This window comes from Labrus bergylta, chromosome 22 (assembly GCF_963930695.1).
Source record: "Labrus bergylta chromosome 22, fLabBer1.1, whole genome shotgun sequence".
Taxonomy (NCBI): domain Eukaryota; kingdom Metazoa; phylum Chordata; class Actinopteri; order Labriformes; family Labridae; genus Labrus; species Labrus bergylta.
This window is the reverse complement of record NC_089216.1, coordinates 8,991,752-9,012,893: the sequence shown is the minus strand read 5'-3', so window position 1 is coordinate 9,012,893 and position 21,142 is coordinate 8,991,752. Positions and strand designations below refer to the sequence as shown.

The 21,142-nt window shown below is 41.3% G+C and overlaps 1 protein-coding gene across 10 annotated transcripts in view; it reads right to left on the bottom strand.

Annotated features, from left to right (window-relative positions):
* Positions 1–21,142, bottom strand: part of LOC109981606 (sodium/potassium/calcium exchanger 2) — a 46,683-nt gene that overhangs the window by 4,939 nt on the left and 20,602 nt on the right. For 6 of the 10 annotated variants that reach the window (XM_065950196.1, XM_065950198.1, XM_065950199.1 and 3 more), the window contains 7 exons: positions 19,160–19,174; positions 13,784–13,834; positions 9,946–10,044; positions 6,966–7,048; positions 1,892–2,026; positions 1,642–1,731; positions 567–733 (listed from right to left, as the gene is read on the bottom strand). In XM_065950196.1, coding sequence (XP_065806268.1) covers positions 567–733; positions 1,642–1,731; positions 1,892–2,026; positions 6,966–7,048; positions 9,946–10,044; positions 13,784–13,834; positions 19,160–19,174 — 640 coding nt within the window. The remainder of the gene's footprint in view (positions 1–566; positions 734–1,641; positions 1,732–1,891; positions 2,027–6,965; positions 7,049–9,945; positions 10,045–13,783; positions 13,835–19,159; positions 19,175–21,142) is intronic. The other 4 variants (XM_065950203.1, XM_065950201.1, XM_065950204.1 and 1 more) reach the window with 2 other exon arrangements.

Genomic DNA, 21,142 nt, shown 5'->3' with positions numbered 1-21,142 from the left:
TTATACCATTGTGTCTGAAGTATTTCTCTAAAAGCACAACGCTGCGCTCAAAGACGCGTCAGTGACATCACTGTTCCATGTGGAGACTGTTACATCAAAGCAGTGCTTGAGGAAACAAGTCAATAATAGAGGGTCTCCTCGTCTTCTTTGCTTTAAAATGTTACCAAACCAGCTGCAAGAACTTTTATTTTTATCATTACAACTTTAAACAGTCGAGGCTATAAACCGGACTGCCTGTCAGCTGACTTTGGTCATATCCTCGGCTGCAATCTAGTTAACTTTAAGTGCCAGTAAGGAGGTATTTAACTGGTTTATATGTGTGACTGAAATAATTTTCTAACATCACTTTTTATTGAGTCAATACACTTAAAAGGTCTGACCTATTGAGAGATCATAACCCAGGCACACAAGAGCATAACACTTTTCTGATTGGTCAACATGGATGAAACTCATTCATGCATGAAATGTTACGGTTAAAGGATGACACAAACTACTCATGGCAAAAGTATGACAAACAATTTCAAAGTATTGCACAACATTACTCAAATCTTGCTCAAACGGCATACCCAACGGTGATGTCGAAGATGTTTGAGCCGACGGAGCTGGATACCGCCATATCCCCCAGACCCTTGCGTGCCACGATAACACTGGTGATGAGGTCAGGGATGGAGGTTCCAGCTGCTAATATAGTCAGGCCCATAATCTCCTCTGTAATCCCAATGGTCTCTCCAACCTGCAAAAAAAAAAAAAAAGAAAGGAAAAAAAAGGAAACTAAGCTTAGGGGTAAAAAAAAAAAAAAAAAAAAGAAGAAAAGAAAAAAAACCTAATCTTTTGTTCCAGCTATTTTTAATTTCCTTGTGATGCTTTGGAGGTGACAGAGGTGAAAAAACTTGAGCTCCGACAATCTCTTGTAACTATTATGAGTGTGATTATTGCACTGTAATTATTTATGAGTCGGATTTTCGAATATGGTTTCATTTTAAAAGTAAATGGGGGGTGATAAGTCATTTTATATTGCATGGTTGGTTACAGTGTTTCCATGTCTAATTGTCTCCGAAAACACTAAGGACTGTAAATAGCTTCCGCTAACCGCTGTAAATCCACAAACAGCTACGAAAATGTATGTAAAATATTCCAAAGCATTATGGTGGCATACATTTTGGAGGGGATGTAATCTTACACAAAGAACACACTGCTAACACTAAACAGCCAGTAAAACCCTCTGCTCCTCCTCATCCTCCAAGTCAGTGGTTCCCAACCTTTTGACCTTGGAAACCTCCCTAATTGTGTCTAAAAAAAGCTAAGGTCCCCCCTGGGACTCGCACAAAAAGAAAGCCCACATTGCCTACATCGGTGTTATCCTAACTGGTGCAACACCTTAAATGTTAGCACTCCGTCATGACGTTAGAAGGTACATTCAGACTCGGCTATGTTTGAAGAGCTGGTGCAATCAGGTGCAGGTTTCAGACAGATTTTTCTACCTGGAGGATTTTGTGATATCATGAAATTCAAAGAAGTCTTTACATGCTCATGTTGCTATAACAGAGCTAACCAATCGGCCAATCCCAAGCAAGGAGGTTTCACAGAATGAAAATGTAAAAGTTGATATGAACATAATATGGCCACTTAATGTTTGGTTACCTGGTGAGCCCACCACACCATTAAGTAGGAGAAGGCTGCAATCCAGCTGATAGCACCCAGGAAGGTGATGGGGAAGAACTTCTTAGCAGACTGAAAGAAGATTGGAAAAAGCAAGAGAGAGAGAGAGAGAGAGAGAGAGAGAGAGAATAGTGGATTTAGAGGCAAAAACACATGACTTTAACTTCACCCTTATAAAGCTCATTAAAGTCTTGTTTTAATGTTGTGAGAGAGTAAACTTTGTCTTACTCACCTGTTTTCTGACATCAGGCAGCGTAAGCCACAGGGGGAGGACGATGGGCATGATTAAGAGGTAGGTGAAGCGCTTGCGGTTGGATTCGGGCCAGGACAGGCTCAGAGGCTGGTCCTCCTCCTCCTCGTCCTCAGCCTGAGGAAAGGATATAAAGCTTACAAATAGAACCACATCAGAATGATTAATTCCTCCTTTCCCCCCTTGTTTCCTTCTTATTAAGGTGTCTTCATGCAGTGTCATCACTTGTCCCTTAATGTACCATCTGGGATTAGATAAGAGGTAAACACACGTTGAGTCATGCTTTTTACTTGTTCCTTAAGGGGAAAAAATTCACAACAATCCAAAGTGTCTCCTTCAACTTGACAACTTGTCTCATTGGGACACACCTCTCCATAGCAACAACCCAGAGAGGAAGGAGGCACTCTTGCAGCACCAGCACTTCAGAAGAAGAAAAAAAGACAGCGCCGAGGTTCTGCAGAAAACGATGGCAGGACCTGGACGTGCACGTGTCTCTGCTCTGCCGTGACCTTAAGACAGAGGAGCCTGATGACTGTGATTTGGGAGAATTGCAGCGGGCACTGAAGGGCTCAGCCTCTCCAGTCATCAGGGGCTCATCACTGCTGACTGCTGACGCTGGCTGCACAGAGGCAGAGCATCCCCCCTTGGGGTCTGATTGGACCTGCCACTGGAATGCCAAGCGAGGCAAAGAGCATCACCTCTCTGCAGATCAGCATCAAATAAGCTGGCAGCATGGGAAGATGACACATTCTGAGGCATCAGCAAGAAAGCGTTATCTTTTCATTTGTGGCATAAACTTGCGCAACTTTGTTCAGCTTTTTCCAACTCTGTCAACCATTATGGTCTTTAATGGTAAAACACCAGAGCCTTCTGAGAGAGGAAAGATGTCTGCGGTCCCTTTGTTTCCAATTATAAAGGGTGTGTTTGAGCCATGGGGACCTGCAGAGACAGGTTGACACATGCAGATCTAAGCAGAACACACTGATGACCAAGAATTTGTCTATTGCACCTTTGAGGGGGACGATAGGAAAGGTGTAAAATAACAAGTAAAAACAGACGGGGTAAAAAACAAAACACAAAGTAGGACAGATGTTGATAACAGATGTAGCTGTCTAAATGTTCATTTTCTCCAGAAAATCATTCAAGTCACACTAAATACAATCATTAATAATGCTCAGAGGGTGAAGCAGAAATCTTTAAAGATGGCTACTGCTCAAATCATGAATCATATGGAGCCTATCCTGCTGTGACAGCCGCTGCTGGTGAGCACTGCCTGGTAACCTTGGTAATCAGAGCTGCCAAACAAAAGGCAGCGCTTGCATCACTTATGCTCGGCATTCTGATTTCTCCTCCTCTTCACAGCCAGATGGCTGCATTGTTTTCCGTAAAAGAAAAGGAGCTGTAACCAAAAACGTGAGGCTTTAGGGGGATCAGCTCGGAAACCCAATCCGCTTATTTTCTCAATGTAAAGATATGAGGGATTTTTCATGTACAGTAACTGATTGTAGGATACAAACAGCAGCAACAGCTTGGTATTATACTCCAGTAAAAGAAGATGTATTGTACGACATTGCAGTCTGCCCTGCAGCTCTTATGTAGATATGTTGTTTTTGGCTGACACAGCACACTACCAGTCTGTCTTTGCTCAATTTATCATTCCCTTTACCTGCTTTCTCTACCAAAGTTCCCCTCAGAGCTGGGCCTCACAACTCAGAGCGAGTTGGTTTCCAAATGCCAGACCCTCGGGGGCCCTTCCTGCCCTACAGTGCCTCAGTTGGCACCGCTGCCAACTCAGAGCTTAAAGGCACTGATGTTTACCTGTCGCCACAGAGCTGTGAGGGGAGGCGTGACATTTTCCTTTCTTTTTTTTTTTTTTTTTTTCCCAACTTCCCAGAAGGGGGCGTGTGTGTTGACGCCTGGTGTGTGTCAACGCTTTTGATTTATATTTCTGACCGCACAAAAGCGTTGTTAATCCGACTTCTTTGTTTCCTGGGTTGGACAGAGTGCAGCCATGTTCATGGAGATACCACAGCAGAGATAGAAATGGAAGCAACACTCAATCATTTGTCAACTTCCTTTTTACACCTTTTTTGCGTTAGGAGGGACCATACTTGGATGCGTGGTTGGATACACGATGGTCTTTCTCTATCCTGGTTGGCAGGTGGAATAGGTAGGGGGTTATCCATCACAAGTAGCCAAGCCCCAAAGCATTTTTGAACAAGATGTAAAACTAGCAGTTGATAACAAAAACCAATAATGAACATTTATTCCAAGGTGCTAAATCACTGACGTGCATCTGATTTGTTTGTGTTTTGAAGAAAACCCTTAGAAGAAGGTTTTTCCCCATATTCAGTACTTTACGTTACATTCTTACAGAAACTGAACAAACTTATTTTAATTGTTTAAATATCAGAAGCATCACATTAGATTAGTCACTATTTTGTCATGGACAATTGATCTATTTGTGCTTTAAATCTTGTCTTGTCTGAGTATCTCATGTATGGGTTTATCTTTCTTACCTTCTGGATATCAAATTCTCAGTCAAAGAGCTAAAAGAAGAGCGACCAGATATTCCAAGAGATGTCACTCATCTCCATTAAATCCATGACAAACCCTTCATACAAGTGATTTTTTTCTCCATATCCTTTTAGCTTTAACAGAGGAGTTGGGGTGAGTCATAAATAGCTGTACGTTGATTTCCTGTAGTTTCCCAGTATGCTCTCGAAAGAAGTGATTACAGGAGCTTGAAACTCTCAGAAATAATCAACTTGAGTGTTGAGAGTAGAAAATCCTGCTTATATCTTTACAGAGACATTTTTTGTGCGTCATACCCTGAACATGATTGTTATTCATTTTTATCCGAAAATGGCCTTTTTAAAATTAGAGCTTGATGAATGTACAGTACGCAGACACTCTAGCACATGTTGCTTTTATTGAAAAGTAAACTTTACTTTCTTGCAGTTACAGAAAATATCACAAGATTTGATCATTTCTGTCCTTGCAGCTCCCAAGCGGTTTGTACAGCAGAAAATGAAGCCAAGAAATAGTTGTAAAAGTCTGCTGCAGATTTTTAATTTGACTTTAACTATCACCTTATTCCCCAATCTGAGTTGCCAAGGCGTCCAGCAGGGAAGAAAATATTAGAAGGCCAAGCCTCGGGCGCCCTATGAAGGTGTGAGCTGTTTCCAGCGACTTCCTGGCTGACACAGACAGGTGCACTGTGGGACAGATCCCTAAAAATAGCCGCATATGAGACTTTGGCATGCCAATAAGGGTTCACCTCTTCCGAATTCAGTGAATGACCTTCTGGAAAAGATTTAATATTTCCTTTTATCAGGTTTTTCTGCCCTCACCTCATAAAAATTAAGTACAAAAGCCAGTCTGAAACATTTTTTTAAGGAAGGCTGCAATGCCTTCAATTTTTGGAAATGAATATTTTCAGCTTCTGGAGAGACATTTTTATCTCTCCCGTCTATTATTAACCCAAAGAGTGAGAGATCAATCTGAAAACAAGTTGGTGCAGCAGAATAGATCAATACACACACGGTCATGTTGGGAAGTAGGGCTCATCTTTTCTTGTTCTGTCTATTCTGAGAACCTCCTGCATGCTCCCACACCGCTCTGTATTTATAGATACTGTATCTTACCTGGGAGGAAAGCTGAATGTCAAGGTGCCACAGTGCCTCTTCCTTTGGTGCAGAAAGATCACATTTTTTCAGTAATTATTCAGCTGCTTACTTAGTGTTTTATTAAGCCAGGGCTTTAATTCAGAGGGGGATTGTACCAGATTAAAATGCCTATAGTGCTTTGATGGTTGAGTTAAGACCTCTGTCCACAAAGTTAATCATCAAATTACAGTTTATTTGCAGAGCATTAAAACCTATAATCATCACTTTAACAATATAAATGTAAAATGTGACTGTTGTTTAGGCCTAGTGTTTATTCTGCTAAAGCCTTTAAAGGTTTCTTCAAACTATATTCACCTCTTCTTTCCAAGAAGCAAAGCGTGCACACTCAGGAAACAGAGGCAGGCTCTTCTTTTTTTAATTTTTGCAAATGTTGCATTATGACGTAACATAGAGTCAAAATGGAGCAGCCTGTGCAGGCATTGGTTGCACAGGTACAATTTAGCTAAGGACACATTGTGCACACATGTGTTTTTGTGGAGTTTCTTTCTCTGGTTACTGTTTGTTTTCAGCGCCCAGTGATTGACTTTACACACGTCATTAAATTGAATTTAAGGACTTATTTGCTTTGATGTATTCAAAATAAAAACAACCCGGTGGGAGTTTTTAAGTGATTATGAAAAAGTCGGAATTTAAAAGTGAAGTTTTTGCAGGGATAAAAAAAAAAAAGTGCTCAAGACCAAGTCAAAAATATAACCTTTGAGAATATAAGATAAAGAGTTCAGCTTCATTTTGGGTTATTCTTGGTAAGTGTGATGTAAGCAGTGAGAATCCAGCAGGACGACCGACACACTCGTCTCCTGGGCCAGTTCCCGTATAAGTTTTGGACTTTGACTCGTTGCCCTCTTGCCTCAGGGCCGTCTGCTGGCCCGGCAGCCGGCAGGTCACTGCATCCCGCTGCTATCCCTCACAACTGCTGCAGGTGCCACACTGAGCCACACTGCCTGGCCGTGTGTCAAGACTGTCGGTGTGTTTATGTGTGTGTTTGTCGAGGCACGTGTGCCAGCGTGTTTGTTTCCAGCGCCCAGCAGTGTGCAGCAGCAGGTGAGAGAGGAGTGTGATTACAGAACTCTGTGGGAGGAGGCGGGTCTTTGACAGGTCTGGCTGAAGATGGAGGAACTCGCCGGAGTGCATGCTGGGAAATTATCAGCAGCAGTGACCGGTGCGAGAGCTGGCGCAACCTTTGCATCAATCACACTCAAGGTGGAACACAGACACAGGTGAAAGGCATAAAATATTCATAAATGTCTCTCCAACTTTGATGTCTTCTTTTTTTTTTTCTCATTCCTAACTGGACCGGGTATAAAACCGATATTTTCCCCCCTCCGTTGCTGTGATACGATTGCATGTGTGTTACGCGGCTTTCTTACCGTTTCCCCCTCTTGTCCCGCTGTTCCATTCATGGGTGGCGTCACTTCCACTTCCACGCTGGAGCTGTTAGGAAGGTTCTTATCTGTGGGAAGAATAATGAGAGTGAAAAGCTTTTAGGAACAAAAGCTTCAGAAAGACATGAGGTTGTTAGCTGTAATGACGCTGAGAAAGGTGGGAGACAAAACCCTCTGCATCGTTGGGGAGTTAACCCCTTCACCCCTGCATACATGGACTGTAAAAAAAATGTCTCGCTACTTAATACTTCAACATGTGCCTTTTGCTCCTCTACATTTTTATGAGACCTGAAGTTACTTTGCAGGTGCTCATTCCTTTATCCACTCTGATCCTGTATTTGATCATGCCTATAAACGCCTCTATTTCAGCCTTGCTCAGAACAGGCTGTTTCTGTGTCTGTAGCTTTAAATGTAAATGAGCTGTGTCTGACCACGCCCCCTCTCTGGAAGGGGGATGTGCCTTGGCTTTCTTGCACCATGCCCAATTGTTTACGATGAGAAGGCAGACTCAGAGGGCAGAACAAACACCTAGATGTGAGAGTGTCTCCCACCCGGGGGAGGGGTTACTGCCCTTTGTGATGTCATGAAGGGAAAATCTCCAAATGGCCTGTTTGAGCACACATTTTCTGAAAAGCTGAGCAGGTGAAAGACAGAAAGAAAAGCCGTTTCTTATAATTGGGGGGTTTGTATACAGACTATGGACACATCCATGGTGAAGTGTATTTTGCATAAAATGTGACCTTTAATGACCCTCAGGTCAATATTAACTGCCTTAACTCTAACAATTCTGTTGCATCAATTCTTATTTCACCATCTATGAAAATGACAAATGATACTCAAGACTACGACTCATTTCAACATTTAATATGCTGATCAAAATGAGCTGTTGAATGAAGTACATTTTTGAGTATAAACAAGCATGTGCATGTCTGAGGCTGTTATCATTCTCATTCTCCCTCATCAATTTAACGGCCCTTATTAAAATCCAAAGAGCTGAAAGCCATGTAATCAGATGATAAAGCCATAATTGCTGTGGAAATTGCTTTAAACCAAATGTGGTTGTGGCAATTAGAAGGATCCTCAGATGGATAAAGTGACTTGATCCCACAAATCAACCAACATAATGACCTCACTCCTAGCAAGGATTCTGTGATGTTACAGATACAGAAATCACCTGACCTGCCTCATTTTATTAAACTTTAATGACGATAAATATTTTAGTACAGACACTGCAGACTAAATCCAAGATGTCTGAGGCCTGAGAAGTGAAGTGTGCTGCGCTGGCTACCAGTCATGCATTTTGATTAAGATGCTAATATGTTAATGTGGCGCTGTTAGCATAATTTTGCCCTGTTGATAAACATCTATGCCCCTCTTTGATTCTGCTGCTCTGACTACCTGGAGGCCATGAAACGTTTCCTCTGGCCTCCTGTTTATCCTTTTGGTCCAGTGCTCTTTGAAGTGAAAACCACACATAAATTACACTTGGCAGTGACTGTGATTGATTTAAATACTGCTTGAAGACAACACTTGCAATCAATTTGGCAGATCTTGATAATGTCATGCTTGTTTAACATCAGATGCAATACTTATCGACCATTTCAGCTGGAAATAATGGAAATGGTCAAATATGAGGACTAATTTGCTTTGTCATGAAATTTAAGCAACAGCAGACGGACCTTTCTGAACAATCAGACGATACTTTTATGGAATCGTTTGAAAGTTTGCAGATATGAACATTTGCTCTCTTGCTAATGGCTGACAGAATAAGCATTGAATTGTATTCATTCTGTATCTGCTCCTGCTTATCTATTTGGGTTCTTTAAAAGAAGAAACAGGAAACTTTAAAGACATAAAAGCGGTCAAATGTTGAGAATACCTAAAAATTTGTATTAGCTAAATCATGAACTCAAAAGTCAGGACGGTAAATTCCTCTCATGGCCTTATCAGACATGCCAAGGAAATTAGCAGGGACTTTTTGGATCCAAAACACACAATGTTTATCAAAACAACTACACATTGTAATTTAGAAAAACAAAATGCAACACTTTTGAAATGTCCCTGTAAAAATGTGTCATCAGTGAAACTGTATCACTGTAAAACATCACAGCCAGCAGGGCGGAACAACACTGTGTGTGTGTGTGTGTGTGTGTGTGTGTGTGTGTGTGTGTGTGTGTGTGTCAGTGTGCAAACCTGAGTGCGTGTGTACTTGAAGCTTGTTTTTTTTTTTTTTACATGTTGTACCTCTTGTGGTACAAAGACACATTTCTCACTATGTGAGACAATAAAGTTAATCATGAATCTTGAATCTTGACAGTGCCATCACACATTGGGACATATCACACCGGGTCACCAATATTAAGCTGTTATGGATTCAAAGTCAAAGTCAAAGAAGGGCTTAGGTAAGCTTAGTTACGGGGCTTTTGCAGAATCACAACATACAAAGAATAGCTCTTTATTATCATTAAATGTTTGTTCAGATTCAAAATGCAAGTAGATTTGCAGTTAATAATAATCCCATGACAAAAGGTCATATTTCTTGTTGAAGTAGAGCCATGCTTTTTAAGGTTTAATGCAGTTTCTCTATCACACTGTGCCTGTGTTAGCCCTAGATGCTAGCTTGTATGTACACAAACAGACAGTCTGTCGTGTTTCTGCATGGCATAGCCACATAGACAAGTCCTGGCCAAACTTCCTGTCAGATATGAAACCTTTTTTGTCGTTAAGTTTTGAGCAGAACTGAAATCGATTTTTTTGTTCTGACGTTTGCTGCCATTTTTAGTAGCCTTTGCTATCTCCTTTACATTTGAATTGAATTTTGGTTCCCAACCCTTGAGAACATTGATACCTTACAATCTTTGGAGAGTGGTATCAATCTCCTCAAGCTAGCTAAGAAAGACACCAAGAAAGCAAAGGAGCATATGCAGCTAAAATGGCCTGCCATTCCCTTGAAATCAAAGCTTACCTGAACGGCTTGCCACTCCGTTGGCCTTCTCGCTGTCCTCCACTTGGCATTTCTTTTTTGCGATCTTGTGAAGGATGGATGCCTTCTCTCGGAATTTACCTGAAAAAGAATCGCCACACAGGTTAAACTTAGAACAAAGCGCTTCATCCTGCACCATCTTTAAAGTCTCCCGGCATCCACACCGCCGTGGCTCCTTCCTTGTCGCCTTTGACCCCAAATTGGTCACGTTGCCAAAGCACAGCGACCACAGGGTGGTGGTTTACACAAAAATGCAGTTCAAACAACACCGAGAGTCAATATGACATAGCATATCATATCCTGATGATTCTGCAATGTCCTGGTCCTTGGTGGAAGTAAAGCCAGCAGCGGGAGAATCTCTTGTGAAGAGATCTGCCTAGCTGGAGGTCAGGTTCGATCCTGCTCTCGCTCGGTTCTCGTATCAGATCAGAAACTCACAAGAGATGTCGGAGGCCAGGAACTGAAAGCAATGAAAGTTTGAACTGGGGAAAGCATCATCGTAGTTGAACAAATAACAAATGTGAAGTTGAAACAGGAACCAGCTGATTTGGTCTTTCTACATGTGTATTGTTTGTATTGGAAGTTCTCCTGTTTGTCGGAAATAGCTGTGTGCGGAGACTGAAAAAACAGAATCAAGTACTGTGAGAGATAGATGAATCTGTTTTTTATTTGCTGATAACATTTATTGAATCAATACCTCGCACTGGAAATTTGTGCTGTGACGCAGGGGCCTAGATTGAAACCAGTCATCAATTGAACATCATGACCTTGTGGTTTATATAAGCAGCGTGGCCTTTTGACATTACAAATACAGGCTCACGCAAGCCGCTTCTGCTCATGTTGTAATGACCACTGCTGGCTTGGGGAACAATGATTTTTCACAAAATCCCCCGACGATACACACAAACAACAATTCAGTACTTAGATTAAAAGAAATGGGACTATAAATAAACAAAAATCCTGTAGTGCAGGTTTTAATGTTCCCATTTAGATTTGAATATTTGCTGGCTACACAGGCTTGGGGTTTTTAGTAGTAGGAACAGTATGAAACAAAACGGCGTCCTGAGGTACTTTGTCTGATGTATCTAAAAGCTCCTGTGCGTCATTAACCTTGGTGCTGTCTGTGTCCATATTTAATTTCACTGACTTCCTGTGCGTGTCATGTTTTGCATGCGTGTCCTGCCTTCTCCCAACCAGCCCACTGCGATCAATGTGAAAGATTATTTTTTTCTGTTTGTTTTAATTTTGAGGGTGCGCAGCTGATTTGTCAGTGCGTGACACAGTGACGCGTAGATGCATACTCCACCCAACCATGTCAAAACTGTCTGCGACCTTCTGGCAAAATCATTAAACACCCCGAGTCACCGCCTGCCTTCCTCCTGTCCCCTCTATCTCGCGCTGCATTTTTCTCCCTCATTCCTGTTTCTCTCCCTCATCTGTCATTGGCAAATGCTCTCATCCCCTCACTTTGCCTTTTTTCATTATTTTTTTTGGCAAGGCACATCACAGCCCTTCCCCTCCCCCGCCTCTCTCTTTCCCAGACACAAGCACAAGCACACGCACACACACACACAAGTACTTGACATTTCTAAAGAAGAAGAAAAAAAAAAAAAAAAAAAGCATCAGAAATTCCACTGCCATAACATCACTCACCTTAGGTGGCCATTGTTAATTGGTTGTGTAAAGGGAGTGTGCATTGCGTGTGTCTGTTAATCAGATGTGGGTGTGATATCGTTAGCTCGACGTGGGTTAGCAAGTAGCAGGGTTGGGCTTTGTGATTCTGTGTTCAATGGAATTTCTTCAATGTTAAGAAAATCACTCTGATGAGGTATTTCGGCGCTATGGTCCTGAAAATGTTTTTACACAGACCCTCAAAGGCGGATCAGGTGCTACTCAAGCAGAGACATGGAGAAGATAAGGATTCAAGTTTTCTGGCTGGGTGGCAAACTGCATAATGTCTTCTCTTTAATATCATTTAAGTCTTCTTAGTTTAACCAAACAAACACATTTATCTATTAAGGGATTCATAATTTAAACCATAAATCCACCAAATGAAGTTTACCATTCAAGTCAAAAAGCTAGAATGCTGAACTAGCAAACCTTAGCAGACTTTAGCTAGTTTTTACTCCATTGTGCCTGGATTTAGCAACTGCTTCTGTAAGGGGAAATACCAAATCGAATTTTCAAGATGTTCATCAGATTGAATATATGTAATTTTAAGACAGCAGCTAGTCAAGAAAACAATTTGGAAAATAGGAGTTAGCTTAAGCAAAGGTTAGCGGTGCTATCTTGCTAGCTTATTTGAGCTTTAACGGAGCAATATGTAAGATTTCCACTGAATTAAATCTTAAAATGACCTAACTACATCATCAGACATTAAGGAAACATGCCATGTTGAAGTGCTGGCTTCAACACAGCAGCCAGTATGTGCTCCTCCAAATTCAGGTCCTGATTGGTCTGTATTAGTTTTGGCCAGAGAAGGTTTCTTGATTTTTTTTTCTCTAAAATATGCAGCTATACTTTGCTTCTCCTCAGAGTATATATATTTTAAGAACAAGTTACTGTGTAATTTTACATTATTGTATTTTTTATTTTTTTATTTAAATGATGTAAATATGTTTGATCTGTTTTTAACTTATATTTTTATTTCTAATAAGTATATTCCCGTCCCCTGTTTTCTGGAGCTGCTGTAATACACAAATTTCCTCCACGGGGATCAATAAAGTTTATCTTTATCTTTATCTTTATAGTTTGATAGGCTATTTCATGATGCTTTAGCTCTAATGGTGAACAAAAAAAAGAAACCTCACAGTTCCTTTGAGTGTGATTCAGAGTGACAAAACAAAGGCAAAGAAAGACTTTACTTAGGTGTGACAATAGCTTGAAAGACAACCACTTCATCAAGAAAAACTTGGTCTTGTTCAGTTTGAATGTAAGTCTTTGCAGTGGGGAAAATGTGTTTCCTGGGAGGTCCATTTAGGGTGTGTAAATCTTTTGAACCACCCAATTTAAGTAAAGATGAGGAAATCGCATAGCCTTTAAGAAAAAGCAGCTTTTCCTTTGCTGTCGTTATACAGCCGCTCATTTTCCCTGTCAGCGCTGCCTGTTATGCAACCACTGGGGGGATGAGTCACCCCAGTTTGCCAAATTCAGCAACGTGCGTCTTACATTTGTGCACCCGCTGCTGGTGCAAGTGGAACCTCCGAGTGAGCGCAGAGGCATGAATGATGTATTTCTCAGCTATGCGGATGGGAAACGGGGCCAAAGAATAAAAGAAGAGGAGAAGGAGAAAGGGAAAAAAAAGAAATCCTTGTGCCTTGTGTTTTCTGCGTGTGAGGCATGGGATGGTTTGCTGTGTGTTTGTGTGTAATTTTACCAGCACAGATAATTAAACGTCTTAAGATTTGACACAGAATACAACAAAAAAAAAGCAGTGGCTACTTGACAAAACCGAACATGCTAGACATTTCTTTAAAATCTTTTCAATAAATAGAATACAAATCCATAGAAACACTACACACAGTAACACAAAATATGTCTGTACATATTCTCTGGGCAGACACAAAAAAATACAGAAGAAGCCAAAAATAAAGATGAGAAGAAGAAAAAGTAAATGTCACAATGGTGTGGCTACGATGATTTGCACTTATGTCAGTGAAATCTCAAAGAGGTTGTCAAACTTAAAAGGCAAATTTGTGCAAAATAAATCTCACAAGCATACAAAAAAAAAATGGTTTCGGAGGAGCTGCTTCATGGTAAACATGGAGAAAAAACCAAGAGGGATGACACAAGCGAGTTAAGTGAAAACTTTCAGGCTTACCTTCCTCAGTCATTGAGTGATAATATTTTAGTTTCCCATAAGTCCCAAGCTCTACAACATCACAGCAAAAGACAAGGGTAAGGCAACGAACACACAGAGAAAAGGAAAAGAGTGAACATGACAGAACAACACAGGCTGGCTGGTTCTACATCACACACAGGCACAAGGAGTGACATATAGAAACAAAGTCCCTCAGAGTCATCACTGCATAAGTACAAAACAAAACGGCAGGGTTGAAATCATACAGTCTGATTAGGAGCCTCCCAACTGTTCGAGTTAAAGAAGAAGGAGGGGGGAAAGGGAGGGGGCATTGATCATACTACAAAAATAAAAGACGTGTATACAATGATCTATTAAAACAAACGGGAAAGTCAGAAGAGAATTTACTGGGTCAACATGCAACAAAAAGATGAGTCCCTCTCTCCTCTGCACGCAAGCTTATTCAAAGGCCTGATGATACGGCATTTTATTTCCACAATGAAAACCAAACAATTAATTTGATTCCCTTACTGAAGCAGTTCTTGGTGTTACGGTAAATAGACGGTCAGCACATCTGCATGATGAATTAGCCGGGAATCAAAAACCTGCAGCAACAGCTGAACGTGAAGCTGCAGAACAGGAGACACCGGGCGACAAGCTCTGCTTCCTAACCTGGACCCTGAAAGCGGTTCACAGCTTTTCTGCCTCTTAACACTACTGTGACCAATATTTTCAAAGCTCATTTTCTGGTCAAACCAAAAAAAAAAAAAAGTATTTGCTTGTTAGTAAAAGATACAGTAAAACAGAAAAACTAAATAGACCTACATGGTCCTCTTGGAAGGGCTGATTCTCCTGTACTGCAAAACATAAACCTAAATATTCTATTCCACTAAGCTCTATATTACTATGTAGAAAGCTTTTGTTTTATTTATGTATTTCATGTATTCAATTCTGCATGAGAACTCCTCCTGACCACAGATTGCAGGTCCCTAGGAAAATGTTTGGTAGTACTTGATAGATTACTCAAAACGCTGGCTGAATCCATAAAGAAGGATCTGCTTGATTTAATCCAACTGGAAAAGTGATCAAAAATAAACGTGACTCAGGTGGTTGCTTTATGTTTTATTTTAAATGTCGACTCATGCTTGAATATCTGTAATTTATACATGCTAAGTGGATAGACCTCAGTGAAAACATTTGGGAATATTCAAATTCTCCTGTTTCAAGGCCCCTATTAGAACAGGTCATCAATATGAAAAAAAACCTTGATTATCATTCATTATCTGTACCTAGAGGCTGCTCTGACCTGTATACTTCAAAACTATGTCAGCACAAAGCACAGTATGCATGCGCTTCAAGATTAACCTTCATTTGAACCACTCCTCTCACATCAAACACCACACACAAAAGTGCTATATACGAACCGCCCAATATCCTACACTATGATTGGCTATTTTGCCACATCAGAGGTAGGACTTAGGGGAGTGTTGCAACAGACTGCCAGAAGCTTTCTTTTCCATTTCAGTGTGGTAAATTTCCTTTCATTAGTACTTTAAATTGTGACTCTGAACACATCTTTTTGAGTCATAAAGAGTCGAGCTAAGAAGATGTAAATGTTGCCACCCTGTTAGATTACTTTTTCCAAGTTAAAGAATATAGACTAGAATATAACACATTTTACATACTTAGTTGAAGTAGATATGACTTGTGAAGGTAAAAAATAAACAATATTCATTTGTATTAGTCAATGTCTCGTTTTGGCCATCCCAGTCAAAAAATTCTGAATCCATCCCTCGCCTGCTGATACTCTAGTGGAGGACACTCCTCACAAAACAGAAACCAAAACGCTTCTGAAACCAAATCTGTGTCGGCATCAGCCTAAAGATTCTATATTTCTATCCACAATCTGTATATAGTGGTTATTATCTGTACATCTGTATGTGGGCAGTGTATGTGATCCTTTCTCCGAACACATAGTAACGCTTTTCTTGCAACTCAACACAAAGCACAGAAAAACTCTTTCTACTCTTTTCACACTTTCTCTGGCATTCCGACCCAATCTAAGGGATGTACACCGCTTTCATTAGCGAAGGTGTCAACAGGACATAACACCATTTTATTCATGCATTTGGTAAAAGATCTGCTAAGCCAGCCAGCTTTTGCTTAGCTGTACGCCCTGGATAAATGGAGCTCAAGTATCGAAATATAAAAAAACAACTGACCCTTAAAATTCCCTTTCGAAGTTTTTATTTCTAGTTGTAGGTGTAGTCGGTGTAAGGTACATTAAGCACTGCACACGTCAAAACCCACAGGCACTTACACTAATATCAAACTCTACCAGCCAACCAACAGTGGACGACCACTCCACTCACATGTGAGAGGATTATGGTTCAAGCCTCGTGCCAAATGCAAGACTTGGCCACCATGAAAAAACAATCTAATGAGATGAAAACACATCCTACTGCACTGTTTTTTCGCCCATCTGCTGCACTCCCAGACAAGTGCCTCAATCCCATATGATTAGGCGATTTGGGTTTTGGAGTGCACGATCGCTGTGAGACTGTCCTCTAACTGAGGTTGCTCTGAGGGCAATTAACCCCTCTGCACAATCACTGCCCACACAGTCCTATTGCCCTCTGCGATCAGGGAGAGACTCAGGCTTGTTGTTGTTTACCAGGGGCTCTCTTGTCCTTGTGGTGTGACCTCTAAACCTCTGGTGAGCTGCAAGAGTGTGTGTATCTGTGTGAGTGCATGCCCGCTCTGTCTGCTGGGGGTTGGGGCGTCGGGGAAACTCAGTCTGTGCTGAAGCAAAAAGGCTTTTAACATTGATTCTTTCACCCATCCAGCACAGGGCGAGCTCAGAGAGCCTGGGAGGAGGGTGTGTGTGTGTGTGTGTGTGTGTGTGTGTGTGTGTGTGTGTGTGTGTGTGTGTGTGTGTGTGTGTGTGTGTGTGTGTGTGTGTGTGTGTGTGTGTGTGTGTGTGTGTGTGTTAGTCCTGTGGTGTGGTTGGAGGGTTGATGGGTTGATAGGGGCTGGTTTGCTTGTCACAGTTACATAACATGCTGGAGGTACAGTTATTTATCAAAACAAATAAAGGGGAAGCAAAGTTTGAGGCTTTTTCTGAAAGGGTTGTTACAACACACATTGAAGGAATAGTTTTGACAGATACACCTACTTGCTTGCTTGTAAAGACAAGAAAAGTAAAGTAAAGAAGAGTGTAGATACCTCTCATAACTCGCCCTCATCACTCTCCCTTAGCTTAGCACAAAGACTGGAAATAGGAGGAAACAGCTAGCTTGGCACTGTCTGAAGGTCAAAAAAAATACTGTGCCTATTCTCATTATGTGTGATCTTCATTTCCACGTTTTATAAAATACATTAACAGAAATTCTGTAAGAAGGGGCGGGTGAAAATATCTGAAATCCGAAACCAGAATGTTGATTTATTAAATCTGAATAACTGGCAAATATATTTCCACTGCATGAGGATTTGGAGGTCAGTGACGGTGAGTGCAATATTGAACCGTCAGATCAATTGGGCTCTGGGCCACCACACAGCTGGTGGTGGTGGGGGAGGGGGAGGGGGAGGGGGGGGAGGCATGGATGAATGGATTAATTTCTCAAACTAAAAGACTTAAATTCAGAAAGCAATATCACAGAAAGATTCAGTTTTCTTTATGTGTTTGTTCTTCATTTCAATATTTCATCATACATTTGATTCCGTTTGTGTATGAATTACACCCTCGTCGCTGTATTCACACACATTTGCTGCCCTTTGGCTTATTTCCTTGCGTGTCTGCATCGACAGCCTCCAGTGAGACAGTAGGCCACGTCCTCCTTTGTCTCACCCGTTCACCCAATAATCGTACTGTCTGCCAAAGCGGGGGATTTTGCAGTTAACCCAAATGACCTTGTCCTGCGAAGGACGTTGGTGTGACGCCTGCTCAATAAAAAATCCCAGCTTTCAAAGGCCACATTGTCACTGTGAGCAATCTTTCCCGTATTTCTCAGTGAGATAATTATCTGCAGGAAAGCATCTGATGAGATCACTGGTTTGTGTCATCATACCTATAGTGCTGCTTCACTACATTTTTTAACAGAGCAGTGATGTTAACATGAGGTATCAATAAAAAATAAAAATAGCTCTTGTACATTACAGCTGAACGTTGGATACATTTCAAACAGCTGTATGACCTATTGTTAAAAAAACAACAGCTATTCTTTGTCCATGCTGAGGTCAGCTTCGGCTGTGGTTATGCATACATTCACCACCAGGTTCACATCTCAGGTGATAAATCTTACTGAAGGCCTTGAGCATGCAGCCTGAAATTGGGAGTTCTGTTTTGGGAGGCTTGTCTCAGCCGGTAGAGAGAGAGAGAGAGAGAGAGAGAGAGAGAGAGAGAGAGAGAGAGAGAGAGAGAGAGAGAGAGCCACTCTGCCCTTCTCCCCACCGTCTCCCTCTGTACTTCAATATTTGATGCCACTCCTAAGTGATATTGTTTGTAGCACTGATGGAAAAAGAAATGCAGGCACTTTTGCCCGGAACTTACTGTACCAGAATGTTACGGCGTTCCTAAACAAGAGGTCTGTTATGAAACTAAAAGACAATCAATGCAACAAGAACTGGATTGTTATTGGTCTTGGACTTCATGTCAAGCATGTCAACTATCTGTATACGTACTGCAACAACTCTAATGAACAGACATCTTCTGTACTTTCCAAGACGCATGTGAATACATAAATCAGTACCAGTTTGGTGGGACAGCTAACTATGAAAGGCAATGGAAGGAAAAGTAATTTTTAGTCCACTGTAACGCATTGCTCAGTCGAGCTCATATTGACTATTAAACCCTGCTAAGGGTGGGTGAGGAGGAAAACAGCTGACATTTTTTGTTCAATCATCCCAATCCACATACCCCTTGACGCACATCTCCGTCAAGGTGGATCTGATAATCCATCCTACAACGCTGGCATGCATCTCTAAATGTCTGAAGGGTAAAACACCTTTAAATATTTAAGAACAACACAGACAAGAAAAAAACCAAATAATCCTTTTGGGATTCTGTCTGTCTCACGGAGAGCAAAACCACAAGTCTAGATCTAACAGGAGTTCTTAAGAGGAGAGAGAGGATTAGGGACAATGGGGAAAACAATACAGAAAATGGTCACAGAGGATTTCCAGGAAGAATACATCCACAGAAGAGAATGAGATATTAGAAGGAGAGAGTCTGCAGGGATGGACAGTAAAGAATTGACATACAGCACGGCGGCACTAGGGATGTATACATAGGAAACACGTCGGGCAAGAGTTGCCTCCAGGCTGTTGGAATGAGAACAAACAGATCTTTTTTTTTTTTTAGGGAGGGGGGGGGGTACAGAAATTAGAGGAGTAACTCACCAGAGTCAGCAAATTCTGAGGTGAAAGTAGAAGAAAAAGATTGGAAGACAGAAACAGAGAACAGATAAATCCATGTGATATTTATTGTGTTTGTATACATTCAATCATTGATATGTTTTCTTTCTGGCCAAGAGTAAAGTGAGAAGATCTTTTACCACTCTTATGACTTTTCGCTTGTTGTGAAATTTTCTCCAGCGACACTTAGCTTAGCTGCTAAGCACACACACTGAACACAGGACAGCAAGCTAGACACTCTCATCTACCCATCACCTCCAAAAGGAAATAATCATGTAAATAAAAAAAACATTTAAAAAACAATTGGTGGTACATGCAGTCCCTCCCGATCAAAGAACTACATTATAGGAGAGTTTTGAGGGGTCGTTTTCCTTCCCAGCAGAGCTAGCTTGCTGCTGCTTTCGGTGTTTATGCTAAGCTAGGCTAACTGCTACCTTGCTCTAGCTCCATATTTAGCATATAGATGAGAGGTGTGAGTTGTATTAATTTTCTTTTCAAACTCTCAGGAAAAAGGGCAACAAGCACATATCCCCGAATTTCAAGCTTTTAGCTTCAAAGTGACACACAAACGTGCTCCGTGCCACACGGGCCACGCAGACACACAGGTCACTCGCTCAGATATTAACATACATAGAGCAGGTTTTCTAGACACTTCCAGTTGCCTCAACTGTTTTCCGGTATTGTTTGTAGAAAGAAAACTTTGTGTTGTATGTACTGTGGCGTCAGTAGGCAAAATAGCAGGAAAATACTTTAATTCAAATGAATCTGGTTAGTGATCAACAAATAATGTTAAAGTAAGGCAACACACGGGAATGATGAGTGTTAAAGGCAGAGAAATCCTTAAAAACACAAAGACAGCTCGAAACCATTCCGACCCCAGAAAGTACAACATGTGACAGCTAACCAGTTCCCAGCTCTAGCAGAACAACCTCAGACTTTTCTCCGGATAGGAAGCGACTTTATTTTAAGAAACATCCATGAAAAATGTATGGATGGAGTCCTGCCAGCTCCCCTCGGCCCAGATGAGCTACACTTAAAGGCTGAGAGCGCACAAGGACAAGCTGGACAGCCTCCGTCTTTGATGGGTGCACCTGTTTGTCCCTCTCCACGCAACGAGCCCCCCAACAAAATGCTCCTTTGCATTAATCATAACAGTAAACGTGTATAGAACACAGGCACTAATCTCCGAACAGGGCAGACGTTCAATGGGCCTTTTGGTAATGGTGCAATGAGATGATTTAAGGCACAGAACGAATGAGGCATGTGATGAGTGCATTTTAATATGGACGAATATCATCGTTATGCGTTCATTGGAGCGTGTCAAACTGTCGACGTTCCACATGGACGTCTTTCCATAATTTATCCAAATCCAACTGAAGCCCAAGTTAAGTCAATTCAATTAAGTCATGGCACTGTAGTTGTTGTTTCAGTGCCAGTCTGTTATTTACCAAAAGAAAAGACCAGAGAAAAACAAACATTTTGCTTTCATTTTGGTTTTAATGATAGTGATTTAGCCTTGAACACAAACAGAAAACTGTTATTATTTGTACAATTAGTTGACTGATCCAGCAAGCAGTATTTCAGCCTGCCATCATCAGTGCAGGATATTTACCCCTCAGTAGACAAATAGCTTGAACAGGACTGGCTGGGTGGAGTGTATATAAAATCCTTTCTTGACAGCCATACAGCCTCCGTTCCCCCCGCAGGCTTTGATTTATATTTTAATTAGAGAAAAAAGAAAGATGAATACACTCAGTGATGGAACGCCTTGGATTACGTGTTCGACAACGACTTGATGCATGTTAATGGGCACTTTAAGGCCTGTCTCGGCATAGTTTATTAATCTCTCCAGAGCTGACTCATTCTAGGTTTTGGCTTTCAAGGAATGTACAGTCATTTCTGAGAAGGCTGACATGCCTCCTTGCTGCTGGACAGACCTCCGCTAATGAGATCACATCCAGCGAGAGG